The 16,691-nt window shown below is 54.4% G+C and overlaps 1 protein-coding gene across 1 annotated transcript in view; it reads left to right on the top strand.

Moving 5' to 3' along the window:
* LOC129195257 (uncharacterized) overlaps positions 1 to 14,510 on the top strand; it is a 28,264-nt gene extending 13,754 nt beyond the window's left edge. The window contains exons 3-4 of the mRNA XM_054801071.1: positions 12,641 to 12,860; positions 14,296 to 14,510. Of these exons, the coding sequence (XP_054657046.1) occupies positions 12,641 to 12,860; positions 14,296 to 14,510 (435 nt within the window). The remainder of the gene's footprint in view (positions 1 to 12,640; positions 12,861 to 14,295) is intronic.
* The last annotated feature ends 2,181 nt before the right edge of the window (positions 14,511 to 16,691 follow it).

Genomic DNA, 16,691 nt, shown 5'->3' with positions numbered 1-16,691 from the left:
CTGTGTGGGGTTGGGCACCGGCTGCTGTTGTTGGGGCGCCCTGTCTAATGGAAGCTGCGTGTGTGTGAGATGCATGAGGGCCCTGGTGTGCGGCCTGGCCAGGCTGATTTCAACAGCAACCTGTGAGTGGCCTTAGCTCTGCACATCTGTGTACCTGCGGGGCTGTGCAGGGAACTCTTTAGGGGGTGGAGGGTGTATAGGGTATAGAGGTGGAATTCCCTTCTCGACCTCTCCGAGCCTCCAGCAGTGCTGGGCTCCTCACTGGGGGATAGCAGTGATTGGGCTCTGCATCTACAGGAGACGCTCTGAGGCCAAGGGGCCATATCTGAGCAGAGACACCAGAATGTAGGGCCTGATCACCACTGGCTGTGGAGGAGCTGAGTATGTCTTCTTCAGCTCGGAGGGACAGCGACTGGAAAGGCCCCACTGCCTTGTGTCCAACCCTCCCATTGCCCTGGGAATGGTGAAAAGTCTGCTTGTGTCCTCCCCTTCTCCCCCACCACCCAAGGCAAAGCCTGTCATCCTTGGAAACACGAGACAATGTCCTCCAACAAAAGGATTATGTGGAGGCAGAAGCTGTGATGCAGAAAACTTTAATGACTGTGAAGGGGGGAAACAAGTTCAATTGTAGAGGAGGCTGCTGGTGCAGGGACAGCACCAGTCTGTGCCCATTGTCCACAGTGGAGATCGCACAAGGCATTCATCTGCCAGTCCCACAGAGGGAGAGGGAACAGCAGGTGCCCCAGGTTGGCTCTGGGGGTCTTTAACCACGTAACTTTACATCCCCTCAGATGCTGGGCACCCTGAGCTGCTCTACATCAGTTGTGCTCACAGAATGGTTAATGTTGGAAGGGATCCCTGGAGATCATCTGGCCCACCCCCACTTGCTCAAGCAGGCCCACCTATTGCCAGTTGCCCAGGATCGTGTGTAGGTGGTTCTTGAGCATCTCTAAGGGGGGAAACTCAGCCACCTATTCCAGTGCTCAGTCACTCCCACAGAAGCGTAGAACACTGTTGCCCTCTCACCAAGGCACAGGCACTGTGCAGATCCCATCCACAGAAGAGTTGACAGTTGAGGGTTTGGGGTTTTTTTTCTTCAGAGGAAACAGCTCCATTCCTCATTTGAACTGTCAAACACTAAAACCATACCAGTTGTTTATTGCATGTGAACAAATACTGGGAGCTTTCACATCCTTCTTTCTCAGGCTGTAAACCAAGGCGTTCAGCAGCAGAGTGAGAGCCATGTAAACAACTGCCACCGCTCTGTCTAGTGACCATTTTGAGGTCACTTTGCATGTAGGTGAAGGCACACGGGCCATAGAAACAGGCCACAACAGTGAAACGGGAAGCATGTGTTGAGACAACTCTGCACTTGCCTTCCACACAGCAGAGTAGCAGGATGCTTCTCGCTCTGCACCTGTAAAAGGTGAGGATGAAGAGGAAGCAGGAGAGGGCCACACCACCAATACAGAAGATGATCATGGCCTTGTTGTCAGAAGTGCCAGCACAAGCCAGGGCCAGGAGATCTGGTGCATCAGCAAAGAAGTGGCAGATGTGCCTGTGCCCACAGTAAGCCAAATAGGAGGTGAGCATTGAACACGGAGCCGGAGGCAGGCAACCGGCCAGACGCGCACAGCCTGATGCTTGATGGCCCCATAGCACAGAGGGTTGCAGACAGCCAAGCAGTGGCCATGGGACATGCGAGGGTAGAGGAAGAATTGGTCCCTGCCCAGCAACTGAGAGGAGTACAGCTGGGCCATGCAGCTGTGGAAGGAGATGGGTATGCCCTCCGACCTGAGGAAGTTCGCCAGCATCTTTGGAAGGAAGGCACTTGAGAAGAGATACAGAATCTTTGGCCTTCAGTCATTCTGAGATATGCTTCAGGAGCCATAATTGCCTCTTGATGGAGGACATCAGTGTTGGGATTTCCATCCTTCCATTTCTATGCTTTTGTCGAGACTTTTCATGCAGGCAATAGGATATGAGACTGTAGTGGCTGCCAAGAGACATTTCAATCAATCAGAAGGGATGAGATTGACATGTAAAAAATACTCTCCCCTCAGAATGGCAGCCAATTCCTGAGCACAAATTCTCTGGAGGGACCCGTGAAGCAGTCAAGAGCTCTGCCTTCACCGTCAGCTCTCTTGGGAAGTGCACCAAGTAACCTTGTCCTTGCTGATCTTCACATGCTCCTGCAAGCTCTGTATCAGAGCAATTTGATCTCCCTCAGAAATACACCATTCCACTGACCTTATTTCTGTGCTGACTGCCCTCAGCTCCCACATGCTCAGCTCCAGTTTCCAGCATCGACACATTCAGCAGCATGGGCGACTTTTCCCTACTACTCCTGCCCATGCGTGCTGGCCATGACCCCTAGACTGGACAGTGGAGGGGAGATGAAGGTGGAGTAGCAGCTATGGGCCATCCCAAGGGATGTTCCCTGCTTTACCACTTGTGCCATTCTGCAAAGCAAACTATCTTCCAGAACCCCACAACCACCTCCTGCAACCCCAGTGAAGCTCCAGCCATAGCAAGGAGAATGCCCTTCCTCAAGAGCTCATGGGGTGCTGACCCCTCAGGGCATCCTGCCTTTCTGGGCCTTTCTGGGCAGAGAAACAGCAAAGTAAGGCCTGATGGTCACTGGCAGCAGAGCATCCAGGGATGTCTTCCTCAGCTCCAAGTGACAGTGCCCAAAAGAGGAGCCACTGCAGGCTGTCCCAGCTTCCCATTCCTCTGTGAATGGAGAATGTGCCCCCACCCTCCTCCACCACAGAGCAACCCCCTTCTCCTTTGGCAGCGTGGGGAGTGTCCACAGAGGGAAGGACCACAAGGCAGCCAGGCTTGAATGCAGCAGAACTTATTAATGAGTCAGAAGAGGGAAACAATATCACACCAAGTGATGGACAGCAGTGCGGGGCACACCAAGGTCAGCCAATTGTCTGCAGTCCTTGGCCATGGAAAAGTTCTTACATGATGCCCGAATATCTGCACAACAGGTGGGGACAGATGCTCTGACCAAGCAGGCTGTGGTGGGACTTTGCTGCCAAGGGGAACCAAACCAAAGGGAAAGAGAGGCACAGCCATGCAGCTATTCTGAAAACAGATCCAAAATCTCGATCCTCTGCCCAGCACCATCTTCTGAGTTCCTCAAGGCAGCTCCTTGGTGATTTCGCAGTGTCATTCTCAGAGGAGGCACCTCCTGCCACCATAGCAGCTGGAAATGCCAGAGGTGATGGGCACTCCATCACAGCTGAGGATGCTGCCAACAGCAGCAGAGGTGGACGAGCCCACAAGGGTGTTCTGTGGGAAGGAGCTGAGGATGGGGCCGGGCAGGGTCACCACCACAGCAGGTGGCTCAATGACGACGGTGGAGTTCTGGCACTGCCTGACACAGGGCTCGTTGCAGCTGTTGGCCAGCAGGGTCGGGCCACATGACTGGCATGGCAGGCACTGGTTGTAGCAGGACATGTCTCTAAGGGTGGAGGTGCACCTGGCAGAGAGGGCAGGGAGGAAGCAAAGCACAAGGGTGGGTGAGGAGCAGCCTGCTATTTTCTGTGTCACAAAGGAGCCAAGGCCACTCCTGAGTGGGGAGCCGGAAACTGTGCCAGAAACCACACGGTCTTCATCATCCTATAAAGAGCAGCCTGCCTCAGACAGGGTCTCTCCTAATGTGTAAACAAAACCCACCTCAGCCTCGTACCAGGCTCTGTGTAAGGAAACCCTCTCTGCACTTTCCTCTGTCATGACAAGAAGATCCAAACTCCAGGGCTGGACAGAGCCACTATCAGGTGGGATGCCTATCAAGTGGAGATCTCACTTTGGACGAGGAGGAGAAGGGGCTCCAGACTCACCTGGTTCCCAAGGAGGAGACAGGAGAAGAGGATGAGAGAGCAGGGGCTTGGGCTGGCTTTTATACCTGCCCTGTGTTGCTGCAGGACCAGAGGCACCCTTTGCAGAGGTAACAATTTTCTGACAAGCTCATCTTGTATGCAAAACATCACAGCTAATGATACGGGCTGTGCTTTCTTTTCCAACACTGCTGCCTTTTCATTTCCAAGTTTGTGCCACGCCCTTTCCCTGATGAAGGCTTCTTCTGAGCGCTGGGGTGAAAGGCCCTAAAATTTCTAGGGCAGGAATGCAGCAGTGCAGACAGAAGACTCAGCTCAAGTGCTGGACGGGTCCAGAGCAGGCAAGTGACACAAGCCTGAGTCCCTCTGTTGGGGCTGTTTGCAGTGTCGTTCTTAGGATGAAGCCCCAGCAATCCTCAGCTGGACAACCATGGGATCCCGTGCATGAGGACGTGCCACATCCGTCTCTTTCCCTCCCTCCTCAGCTCACTCTGATGTTCACTTGCTGTTGCCTCCAGAAGTGTTTGGGTTGTGCTGCTAGGTTTTGACCCCATCCTGCCTAACACTCATCAGTCCCCAGGGGTCCTCAGCAGAGTCCATGGTTCGTTGCGTTCCTACATGTGTTCTTGTCTTGTGTGTGCTTGTACGCAGCCAGGTTTGTGTCGATGCATGTGGGAGCACAAATCTCTGCATGATTCTGTGCTGGTGTGAATAAGCATGGGGGGGGGGGGTGTGTGTCCTTGTGTGTCCCTCATCACAAGGGAATACGCTGCTCTTGGCAGGGACACTCTCCAGTGCTCTGTCCATCAGCACCACAGAGCAGCAGATTCCCAACCTCAGAAGGAGCCAGAGTGCAGATTGAACGGCCATGGCACCAGCCTGCTAGAGATCTGTCCAGGGAAGAGGCCCTGAAATGCCACCCCTGCCTCTTGAGACCACTTTTCCCAGCCTCTCCAAAGCTCACACTCCACTGCTGCTGATTCCAGGCCCCAACAAGGATGGTTTCACTCCAGCTTGAATCCTTAGTCTACATTCAGTGCTCTCCCTAGCAATAAAGAGTTCCAAAGGATGGGGTTTGCTTTATGCGCAAGTAGAAAGGCTGACGAATGCTGCTGACCATGTGCTGGCCGTCCCTGAGTGGATCTGCTTCCACTGCAGTCTTGGTGGTGCCTGGGGTGGGACACAGGTCCTCTCTCATGTCCATGTCAATGTCAAATGTACTTGTGCAGTTCATCAGGCCGATGCTGTGCCAGGTAGGCACTGAGACTGTGGATCAAACAGGTACTGAATGAAAGGAACGTGAAGCCTGATACTGCTTTCTGTGAGTGGAAGGACCAACCCTGTGGCTTGCGCAGGAAAGCAAATGACTTGACGGCCACTTTGGACTTCAGCCTACAAAGACATTAATGCGCTGCACTAGAATCTCATTTTATTATTGAAAAAGAGTGGAATCAGGTTTGAGGCCATGTTTCCCAAAGTTTGCTACTCTCCCAGTCATGTCCAGAACAGACTCTTTTCTGACAAGGGCTGTTGTGCACAGTGGGTAAATTTTTGAAGCCCATCTCCCCTCCGGAATGTCTGTCAGCCTGAGCTCAGGTCCAACTTGCAGGCAGTGCAGCCAAGGGCTTCCCCCCTCCCCTTTAGTGACCTTCATGAGATCAGTGCCAGGGAGCTCTGCTGGGAGAGCTCAGCCAGGGCTGATTCCCCTCTCCATGGAGCTGCTTTTGAGCTGAGGCTCTCGTGTAGCTGAGGGCCCACCTCATTGCTTTCTCAGGAGGTCACAGGCACTGTGGAACCAGAGTAGGGCAGGAGAGGAGTGTACCTAGAATTTTGAGCTTTGACACAATTCTTTACTCCTTTATGATCAAATTAGTGATAAATGGATTCAGCAAGAGTATGATAAGGTGTGTGGGAAATTGGCTGGATTACCAGGCTCAGAGAGTTGTGACTATGGTGCAAAGCCCAGCTGGCCGATCCTTATTACTGGGCTCTAGCAGTAGAGACAAAGTAGCAGGAACAATAGTGTTTCATGTTTTCATGAACACCATGAGTAATGGGCAGTGGGGAATTGCCAGCAGGTGTGTGGATAATACCCGGAGAGGGGAATGAGTAGTACCTGTCGGACACAGCACCTATTCAGAGGACCTGGACAAGCTGGAGACATGGGCTGACTGGAAGCTCACAAAGGCCAAAAAGAGCACAGGCAAGGTTTTGCTCCTGAGGGAGGAACCAGCCCATGTGGTCATGCAGGCTGGGGGCTGGCTGCCTTGGCAGCAGATGCACAGAAAAGGATGTGTGGTTTTAGGAGACACCCAGCTGAACAGGAGACAGCAGTGTGCCCTTGCAGCAAACGGGACCAACTGCATCCTGAGCTGTGTTAGTCAAAGTGAGGCCAGCAGGTGCAGGAAAGTGACCCTGTCCCTCTGGCCCTTGTGAGACCACCTCTGCAGTACTGCATCCAGGTTGGGGCTCCCTGGTCCAAGAAGGATATTGACAGAGTGAAGTGAGTCCAACAAAGGCCACCAAGTAGATTAAGGGGGCTGACAAACATGACGTGCAAGGAGAGTCTGAGAGAATTGCGCCTGCTCTTCTTGGAGAAGAGCTGTCTCAGGGGAGACCTTCTTGCCTTCTACAGCTACTCTTCAGAGGATACAGAGAAGATGGACCTGGTTCCTGGAAGTGCCCAGGAGGCAGAACATGAGGAGTTCTGATAGTTGGGGTTGTCCAGCCTGGAGAAGAGAAGGCTCTGGGGAGACCCAAATAGCAGCCTTCTAGTATCTAAAAAGGCCTACAGGAAGTGTGGTGGCCACCAATTATAGAATCATAGAATCATAGAATGGTTTGGGTTGGAAGGGACCTCAAAGATCATCTAGTTCCAACCCCCCTGCTATGGGCATGGATACCCTCCACTAGACCACGTTGCCGAAAGCCTCATCCAACCTGGTCTTAAACACTTCCAGGGATGGGGCATCCGCAACCTTTTTGGGCAACCAGTTCCAGTACCTCACCACCCTCACAGTAAAGACTTTCTTTCTAACATCTAATCTAAATCGACCCTCCTTTAGCTTAAACCCATTACCCCTTGTCCTGTCACTACACTCCCTCATAAACAGTCCCTCACCATCTTTCCTGTAGGCCCCTTCAGGTACTGGAAGGCCGCAATTAGATCTCCCTGGAGCCTTTTTTTCTCCAGGCTGAACCAGCCCAACTCTCTCAGCCTGTCCTCACAGGAGAGGTGCTCCAGCCCTCTGATCAGCTTCGAGGCCCTCCTCTGGACTCACTCCAGCAGCTCAATGTCACTCCTGTACTGGGGCCCCCAGAGCTGGATGCAGTACTCCAGGTGGGGTCTCACAAGAGCGGAGTAGAGGGGCAGGATCACCTCCCTCGACCTGCTGGTCACACTTCTTTTGATGCAGCCCAGGATACAGGTGGCTTTCTGGGCTGCAAGTGCACACTGCCGGCTCATGTTGAGCTTCTCGTCAATCAATACCCCCAAGTCCTTCTCCTCAGGGCTGCTTTCAATCCATTCCCCGCCTAGCCTATAGTCGTGCTTGGGATTGCCCCAAACCACGTGCAGGACCTTGCACTTGGCCTTGTTGAACTTCATGCGGTTTGCACGGGCCCAACTCTCCAGCCTGTCAAGGTCCCTCTGGATGGCATCCCTTCCCTCCAGTGTGTCGACCACACCACCCAGCTTGGTGTCGTCGGCAAACTTGCTCAGGATGCACTCGACCCCATTGTCCATGTCGCTGACAAAGATGTTGAACAGTGCCAGTCCCAGTACCGACACCTGAGGAATGCCACTCGTCACCGTTCTCCACTTGGACATTGAGCCGTTGACCACAACTCTTTGAGTGCGACCATCCAGCCTATTCCTTATCCACCGAGTGGTCCATCTCTCCAATTTAGACACAAGGATGTCGTGCAGGACAGTGTCAAATGCCTTGCACAAGTCCAGGTAGATGACGTCAGCTGCCCGTCCCTTATCCACCGACGCTGTAACCCCATCACAGAAGGCCACCAAGTTTGTCAGGCACGATTTGCCCTTAGTGAAGCTGTGTTGGCTGTCACCAATCACCTCCTTCTCTTCCACGTGCCTGAGCATAGTCTCCAGGAGGGTCTGCTCCATAATCTTGCCAGGCACGGAGGTCAGACTGACCAGCCTGTAGTTCCCTGGGTCTTCCTTTTTGCCCTTCTTAAAAATGGGGGTTATGTTCCCCCTCTTCCAGTCGGCGGGAACTTTGCCGGACTGCCAGGACTTCTCAAATATGATGACGAGCGGCCTGGCCACTTCATCCGCCAGTTCCCTCAAGACCCGCAGATGCAACTCATCAGGTCCCATGGACTTTTGCGCCTTCAGGTTCCTTAGATATTCTCAAACCTGATCTTCTCCTACAGTGGGCGGTTCTGCATTCTCCCAGTCCCTGCCTTCTGCAACCTGGGCAGTGTGGCTCAAGCACTTCCCAGTGAAGACTGAGGCAAAGAAGTCACTGAGTACCTCAGCCTTCTCCATATCCTGGGGAACCAGGTCACCCGTTTCATTCTGAAGGGGACCCACATTCTCCCTCGTCCTCCTTTTCTCACTAACATACCTATAGAAGCTTTTCTTGTTGTCCTTGTCATCCCAGGCCAGACTAATTTCTATCAGGGCTTTGGCTTTCCTAACCTGCTCCCTGGCTGCTCGGACAGTTTCTCTGTATTCTTCCCAGGCTACCTGCCCTTGCTTCCACCCTCTGTAGGCTTCCTTTTTTCGTTTGGCTTTGCCCAGGAGCTCCTTGTTCATCCACGGGGGCCTCTTGGTGTTTTTGCTTGACTTCCTCTTTGTTGGGATGCATCGCTCCTGAGCTTGGAGGAGGTGACCCTTGAATATTAGCCAGCTGTCTTGGGCCCCTCTTCCTTCCAGGGCTTTGTCCCATGGTATTCTACCAAGCAGATCTCTGAAGAGGCCAAAGTCTGCTCTCCTGAAGCCCAGGGTAGTGAGCTTGCTGTGCGCCCTCCTCGCTGCCCTGAGGATCCTGAAGTCCACCATTTTGTGGTCACTGCAGTCAAGGCTGCCCTTGAGCTTCACATCCCCTACCAGGCCCTCCTTATTGGTGAGAATAAGGTCCAGCAGGGCACTCTCCTCGTGGGCTCCTCTATCTCTTGGAGGAGAAAGTTGTCATCGACACATTCCAGGAACTTCCTGGATTGCTTGCACTCAGCTGCATTATTCCTCCAGCAGATGGCAGAGTGGTTGAAGTCCCCCATACGGACCAGGGCTTGTGAGCGTGAGGCTGCTCCTATCTGCCTATAGAAGGCTTCATCGGCTCAGTCCCCCTGGTCAGGTGGCCTGTAGCAGACCCCCGCTGTGATGTCCCCTGCCCCAGCCATCCCTTTAATCCTGACCCATAGGCTCTTGGTCAGCTCCTCATCCCTCCCCAGGTGGAGCTCCATGCACTCCAGCTGGTCAATGACATAGAGGGTGATGCCCCCTCCTCGTCTGCCCTGCCTGTCCTTCCTAAAGAGCCTGTACCCTTCCATCCCAACACTCCAGTCATAGGAGCTATCCCACCACGTCTCTGTAATGCCAATAGGGTCATAGCCTTGCAGGCACACACGCGTCTCCAGCTCCTCTTGTTTATTCCCCATGCTCCGTGCGTTCACGTAGAGGCATTTCAGTTGTGCCCCCAATGAGGCTGACTTATTGGCTGGGGTGGCTGGAATTCTTCTCATGTATCTTCCCAGTGTTACCCCGTTGGCTCCCGTTGCATCCGGAGCCCCCGACTCGTCTCCTCTAGGCTTCGAGCGTGCTGTAGTGCATCCAGCACGTCTCTGAGCAGTAGGCCGAGGGCCCTCGCCAGCGCCCCGTCCCTCCAACCTGGGCACATCATCCCACAACATGTCGCTGGCAAGCCTGATGTTATCCCCCTCCCCCTTCGAGCCTAGTTTAAAGCTCTGTCGATGAGCCCCTGCTAGTTCCTGGGCAAAGATCCTCTTCCCCCTTTGAGAGAGGTGAATCCCATCAGGGTTCATCAGGCCTGGTGCCGTGTAGGCCGTCCCATTGTCAAAGAACCCAAAGTTGTGGCGTTGACACCAGCCACGGAGCCACGTATTTATGGACTGCGTCCGCCTGTTCCACCCAACATTGCTGCCCTCAACTGGAAGGAGGGAGGAGAATATTACCTGCGCCCCCGAATCCTTCAGTGACTGTCCTAAGGGCCTGAAGTCCCTTTTGATTGCTTTTGTGGTACATGTCTCTGCTTCATCCCCACCCACATGGAGGAGCAGCAGTGGGTAATGGTCAGAGGGCTGTACCAGGCTGGGGAGTTTCCTAGAGATGTCCTTGACAGGGGCCCCAGGGAGGCAGCAGAGTTCTCTGAGAGGAGGGTCCGCCCTGCATATCGGGCCCTCTGTACCCTTCAGAAGGGAGCCCCCTACGACTATAACTCTCCTTTTCTTCTTTGTTGGGGTGGTCACGACCCGAGGCATGGGCTTTTTGGGCCTAGGTGCTACCTCTGGAGTAGCTTGAAGGTCATCCATATCCTCGCTCGAGTGGCCTTCCACAGCCAGAGCCTGGTACCTGTTGCACAGGGGTACGTGGGATGGCAAGGTGGGTGAGGAGGTCTCAAGTACATGAGGACAGGATCACACAACACTGCACGCAGCATGGCTACTGACTTCTGCACTGGAACAGGCTGCCCAGAGAGACTGTGGATGTCCCATCCCCGGAAGTGTTCAAGGCCAGGTTGGATGGGGCTTTGGGCAACCTGGTCTCGTGGAGGGTGTCCCTGCCCATGGCAGGGGGTTGGAACTGGATGAGTTTTACGGTGCCTTCCATCCCAAACCATTCTATGAGTCTACAGTCTTCCTTGACATGGGGTTCATCACTATGACCCATTTCAGTATCCATCCTCACCTCCTGTTGGTGTGTCATCTCATCTGTCCTGAGGGTCCACTCTGCCTTAGGCAAGTGTCATACCTTCTCCATCTGCACTGCCTACCTCAATGTAATGGCCCCCAATTCTGTGCCCGTGGCCTCAAGTACCTGAGGACAGGATCCCAGAACCCTGCACACAGCATGGCTGCTGACTTCTTGCACCACAAGGATGCCCCTGTTGAATCCCCTCCTGTTCAGCCTGAGGAATCAGGAGATGAAAGCTGACCTCACCAGGTGGTCTTGCAGGATGGGGCTAGGCTAGAGTCAGTAGGAATTCTCCCTCTACATGAGACACCTGTGGACTGAGGAAGAGGAGGGAGGATCATGGAGTTGTGAGTCATGATGCCAGCTGGGGAGAGAAGCTGCCTGAGAAAGTGCTGGAAAGGAGGGCTGGGTTTGTTCTTGTGTTTGAGAGGCAGGAAGGCTCCAGCTGGCTCCAGAAAGGTGCTCTTTCTCTCCCAGCAGCACTGATTTGTCCTCTCAGAGGTTCAGCTCCTCCCCCTGTACTTGTCCCACCTCCCCTGCTCGCCCTCCTTGCCCTGAGAACTGCCCTTCAGCACTTGCTTCCTCCTGCATTCGTGCCTGACAGTCCACACCTGCATGGCATCCCCTGGAGACTTGACCTGAGAGCTTGCTTTTCCTTTCATCTTGATGGATGCGAGCACCCAGCAGAACCCCGTGCCCTTTCCTTCCAGGTGTCGTTTCAAATGCCCAGTTTCCCAATGAGACACTTGGAGGAAATAAGAGTGCTGTAAAACCAGCAAGTACTTCACTTCCAAAACGTCCTGCCACGCCCTGTTGCTGTGCGGTTCCCGCTGGGCAGCAACACCTTCCCCGTGGCCGAGGTGCCCGTGGCCGGGGACAGCCTCTGCCTGCACACCCAGTGTCGCTGCGGGCAGCTCCGCTGCGGCCGCTCTGTCCCGCGGCGCCGCCTTCCTGCTGGCTCCGTGCTGCCAGCCGCTGTTCGCGGGGCTGCTGCCGACCTTTCACGGGCCACTCGGCCGGCGACAGCGGCTGCAAGGGCGGCAGGAGCAGCTGGAGGGGCCTCGGGGCGGGGTCGGTGTGGTTTTGGGGTACCTTGTCCCCGGGCAGCGGCACCTCCCGACCCGTTGCCGGGTTCCATGAGCTACGGCAGCGCCGGGTGTCCCCGCGACGGCGGCTCGTCCCGCTTTCGTCTGCGGGGGGACCAGGGCTCGACAGCGCCGCGTTCCCCGGCCCCGGCAGGGCTCAGCCCCGGGGTGGAGCTGGGCAGGGAAGGGAGGGGAGGGTAGGAAGCCCCGCGGGCGGAGCAGAGAGCCGGGGCTGGCGGGGGGCAGCGAGGCGCGGGGGGCAGAGCAACGGGATGCGGCGGTGCCGGGGCGCAGGGCTGGCGGGGCTGGCCGCGGTGCTTCTGGGTGCGTGGGGCTGGCGGGTGGTGGCGGGGCGCTGGACCTGGGGCTCGCCTCTGGCCCTCCAGCTTCTCTCTTTCTCCTTTCCTCTTCCCTTCTTCTCCTTCCTTTCTCCCCTCAATGACTCCCCCCTTCCAACTCTCATTCCTACACTCATCTCTCCACTAATTCTTAATGGGCACTGCCATTACTGCACATGTCGACAGCCTCTGGAAACCCTGCACCTCATCATCTCTGTATGGTCCTGGCTGCTTCTGCAGGATTTGTTCTGGGAAATAGCAGGCAGGGCTGCGTAGAAAGCAGATTTTCAGGGGTTTTTGTTTTTTTTTTTCTCCTTTCTGGCAGTGGCTGTGGGCAGAGCCCAGGTGCAGCAGGAGCCGTCGGCAGAGACCACCGAGGACACCGGCATCAACATCACTTGCTCACACCCAAAAATTGATGCAGACTTTACCCATTGGTATCGTCATTTCCCGGACCAACCACCACAGCTGATAGCAAATGCTGTCCAAGGCACCAAACCAGTGCCGGACCCGCCGGGGCGGCTGTGGGTGGCGGCAGACCGCCGGTCCAGCGCCCTGTGGCTCGCCCGGCCCCAGCGCGGGGACGCGGCGGTGTATTACTGCGCCGTGGGAGACACGGGGAGAGGAGCCGGGGCTGCGGCCGGGCACGAACCACGAAGCAGGAACGGCGGCGGGCGGGGCCGGGCGTGTGTGTCGGGGGCGGGGGGACAGCCCCGGCCGGGCCCGCCAGGGGGCGCTGCCGCTCCGCCCGCCGGGGCCGCCTCGCCCCGCCCGGCCCCGCCCGGCCCCGCGCCCCCGCACCCCTTCCCCCGACCGGCACCGGCAGCACCACCTCCTCCTTGCAGTCGGTGCCTGCGCTCAGCACCTCTTCTCCTTGATGGCTGCTGCGGAGCTGTGCTCCTGGAGGCAGCAAACAGCCACGCTTGCTCAGCGCTACACATGCAGGCTGACACGGTCCCTGCAAGGCAGGGAGGGCAGTAGGGTGTGTCCCACGAGGCTCTCTTGCTTCCCCAGAAAGGGCTCAGAGCGTTCTGGGTAACGTGACATCCTCTGGCCTGTCTGTAAAGGCCTGCTGCCAGCGTTGTCTCAGAAATGCATCTCAGAGGGCACAGATTCCCATCCTGCCCGTGTCAGGCTGGTTCTTCTCTTGCCTCTGTCCTCCCCTTGCCAAGGCTGCTCAGCTGGTTTTGCCTTTTTTGAAGGCAAAGTGACAGCTGTACGTCCTTCACGTGAGGACATGACACAGGGATTTCACGGTTCATTTCATGAAACCAAATGCTCCAGAGAGATGCTCAGCATCATGATGTCTCATCGTAGCTCAGCTCCCTTGTGCAAACACATCAGCAGCTCCCACCCAGTATTTTTTCCCTTCCCAAGGACATGCACAGGGATCTCAACCCAAGGTTATTATTAACACAAACAGGCTCCCTGGGCATTTCAATTAGGCAGTGAATAATAGCGCAATTAAGAAACCAACGCACCCAGGAATTACCAGACATGGAAGGAGTTGCAACAGGCATCAGCCCTCACATGGCAAAGGTGCATTCCAACAAACCACAAATGTTTGTCAGAGCTCTGCCAAGTTGTCTTTACCGTGGTCTACCACCTACTCCTCAGCCCTGGCAGGGCCAGACCTTCAGCTGGGCAAACTGCTTACCTTGCCTTCCCACAATGGTTGATTTTCTTCCTCTGACACCAACAGACACAAAGGATTTACTCCAGCACACCTTTGGTTCCACCCTCCAGCCTGGGTAGCTGATTCCTTCAGGACTTAACAAAGCTGTTCCAAACAGGGCAGTACGTTGACCCAAAGGGAATACAAATGTAGTTAAGCAGGGTGACCTCCCCAGGTGGCACGTGGCCCTGCTTGTCTTTGACTTCTCCATGTGTCTCCTAACCATGGTGGGAATAGCCTCGTCCTTGTCACTGTGGGCAGTGAGCAGCCCCTGAGTGTCCCGATGCATTTCTTCCTTGGCAGGCTTTCCTTCTTGGAGATCTGCTGCACCAGCACTGTTGTCCTCAAAATGCTGGAGACTTTCCTTGCCACCAGAACTACCATTTGTGTTTCCCCCTTTCATTTTTCCACTTCTTCCTGTGTATGACTGAGTTCCTGATCCTCTCAGCTGTGGGGTTGTTTTTGATCATTATGTCATCATATGCAAACTGCTTGGTGAAAAACACTATCATGACAAAGAAGGTCTACTTCCTCGCAGTACTGGGAGGATGTGCCGTGGGCTTTGTGGTCATCTTGTCCCAGGTGGCTCTGCTGCTGCTGCAGCCTCCTTTCTGCACAAAGAAGGTTGTTGACCATTTCTACTGTCATGCTGGGCCAGCGTGAGCATGGCCTGTTTGAGATGGGTTGACTTTGGCTGGCTGTCAGATGGCCATGAAGCTGCTCTATCACTTCCCATCCTTCAACAAGACAGGCAGAGAAAATACAACAAAAGGCTCGTGGGTTGAGACAAGGACGGGGAGATCACTCAGCAATTACCGTCATGGGCAAAACAGATTCGACTTGAGGAAATTAATTTCATTTATTGCTGGTTTAGAAGAGAGTAGGATAATGAGAAATAAGAACAAATCTAAAACCACCTTCCCCCTACACCTCCCTTCTTGCCAGGCTCAACTTCACTCCTGAATTCTCTGCCTCTTGCCCCTGAGCAGCACAGGGGGAAGGGGAATGGGGGTTGCATTCAGTTCATAGCACGATTTCTCAGCCTCTCCTTCCTTGCCCCATAAACCAACTACATTCCACTCCTCACTTCTGTCATTCACATAGATAAGAATTACCAGTACTATACACATCCCGCACATAATCTACAATGTTCACAAACTTCACTTACATCAACAAAAGACTTCCTCACACCAAAATCAAGATAACACCATCACAGCACCAACAAAAGTGGACAATTTACAGACACTCCACTCCTCGTCGCACAATTATGCCACTCTCTGGTCGAGGGAGGTGATTGTCCCACTCTTCATGGCGGTGGTGTGGCCCCACCTCCAGTACTGTGTGCAGGTTTGGGCACCTCAGCATAAGAAGGACATCAAACTATTGGAGCGTGTGCAGAGGAGGGTGACAATGATGGTGCAAGGTCTCAAGGGCAAGACTGATGAGGAGCAGCTGAGGTCACTTGGTTGGTTCAGCTTGGAGAAGAGAAGGCTGAAGGGTGACCTCGTTGCAGTCCACTACTTCCTCAAGGGGGGCAGTGGAGGGGGAGGAGCTGATCTCCTCTCCTAGTGACCAGCAATAGGAGACATAGAAATGGTATGAAGCTGCTTCAGGGAAGTTCAGATTGAACATCAGGAAAAGGTTCTTCACTAAGGGGGTGATAGCTCACTGGAACAGGTTCCCCAGGGAAGTGGTCACAGCACCAAGCCTGTCAGAGTTGTAGGAGCATCTGGACAATGCTCTTAGTCATGTGGTTTAGTTTTAGGTTGTCCTGTGAGGAGGAGGGAGTTGAACTCAATGATCCTTATGGGTCCGTTCCACCCTGAGACAGTCTATGATTGTATGATTCTCTGATGACACCGTACACATAAAAACACGTGCATGCACACCCAGTTACACAGGAACACGTGCGTGTGCACACAGACACACATTCATCCCTGAGACTTGTCCTCACATAAATGTTCACATGTGTTCGTGTTCACTTGCACACTCACACTTGCATGGAGGTACATATCCAAGCTCGTGTACAAACACAGATGTATATGTGCTCGTCTGCACACATTTATGCCCACGCATGTACACACACATGCACACTGACACCGCACACACTTACTTGCTCATCTGCAAAAAACATGCACGTACGCAAATACATGCACAGACACACTGAGAAATGCCCTTGTTCACACACACACAGAGGCAGACACTCACTCTCGCGTGTGCTTTTGCAAATGCACACGCAAGTGCAAACAGACAGGCACAAATTCACCCCCAGGCACAGACAGATGCGTATGCACATGAGGAAGCACAGCCTCTCCCCACACACCCTGAGAACTAGGACTCCACCGGCCAGCTTCTGCCTCTGTGCCTGTGACACCTTGAGGCAAGGCCTTGAAAGCCCAGTGCTGCGAAGGTAAATGAGGCATGAGAGACAAAGTCAAAGCTAGAGACCATCCCTATTGCTGCAGCTCCAGGTGTTCACCACCTTACAAGTCCAAATAACCTCAAAGTCTGAGAAGCTCTGGCCCACCCCTGGTGATCACCGTAGGGCAATTGTGGGGGTCTGGGAGCAGTTTCAGCTTCATCCCAGGGAGAGGTGCCGCCCTGACATGCTCAGATGGCAGTGAAGGGTTGTGTGTCTGAGGTGAGCAGATGGCCTGCAGCTGCAAATGGTGAGGCTGGGAGACCAGAGAGGAAGCTGGCCTGATGAAGTTGCCTCAAGAGAAACACCCTCTCTTCAAAAGGCAAACAAATCTGAATTAGCAGGTGGCATGAGGAGGAGATTTCAAACTGCCCGAGGCAAAGTGTCTGTCAGTTAACATGACTCATGAGAGCTCATGGAGCTGC

This window comes from Grus americana, chromosome 22 (genome assembly GCF_028858705.1).
Source record: "Grus americana isolate bGruAme1 chromosome 22, bGruAme1.mat, whole genome shotgun sequence".
Classification (NCBI taxonomy): domain Eukaryota; kingdom Metazoa; phylum Chordata; class Aves; order Gruiformes; family Gruidae; genus Grus; species Grus americana.
This window is presented reverse-complemented; position numbering and strand designations above follow the sequence as displayed.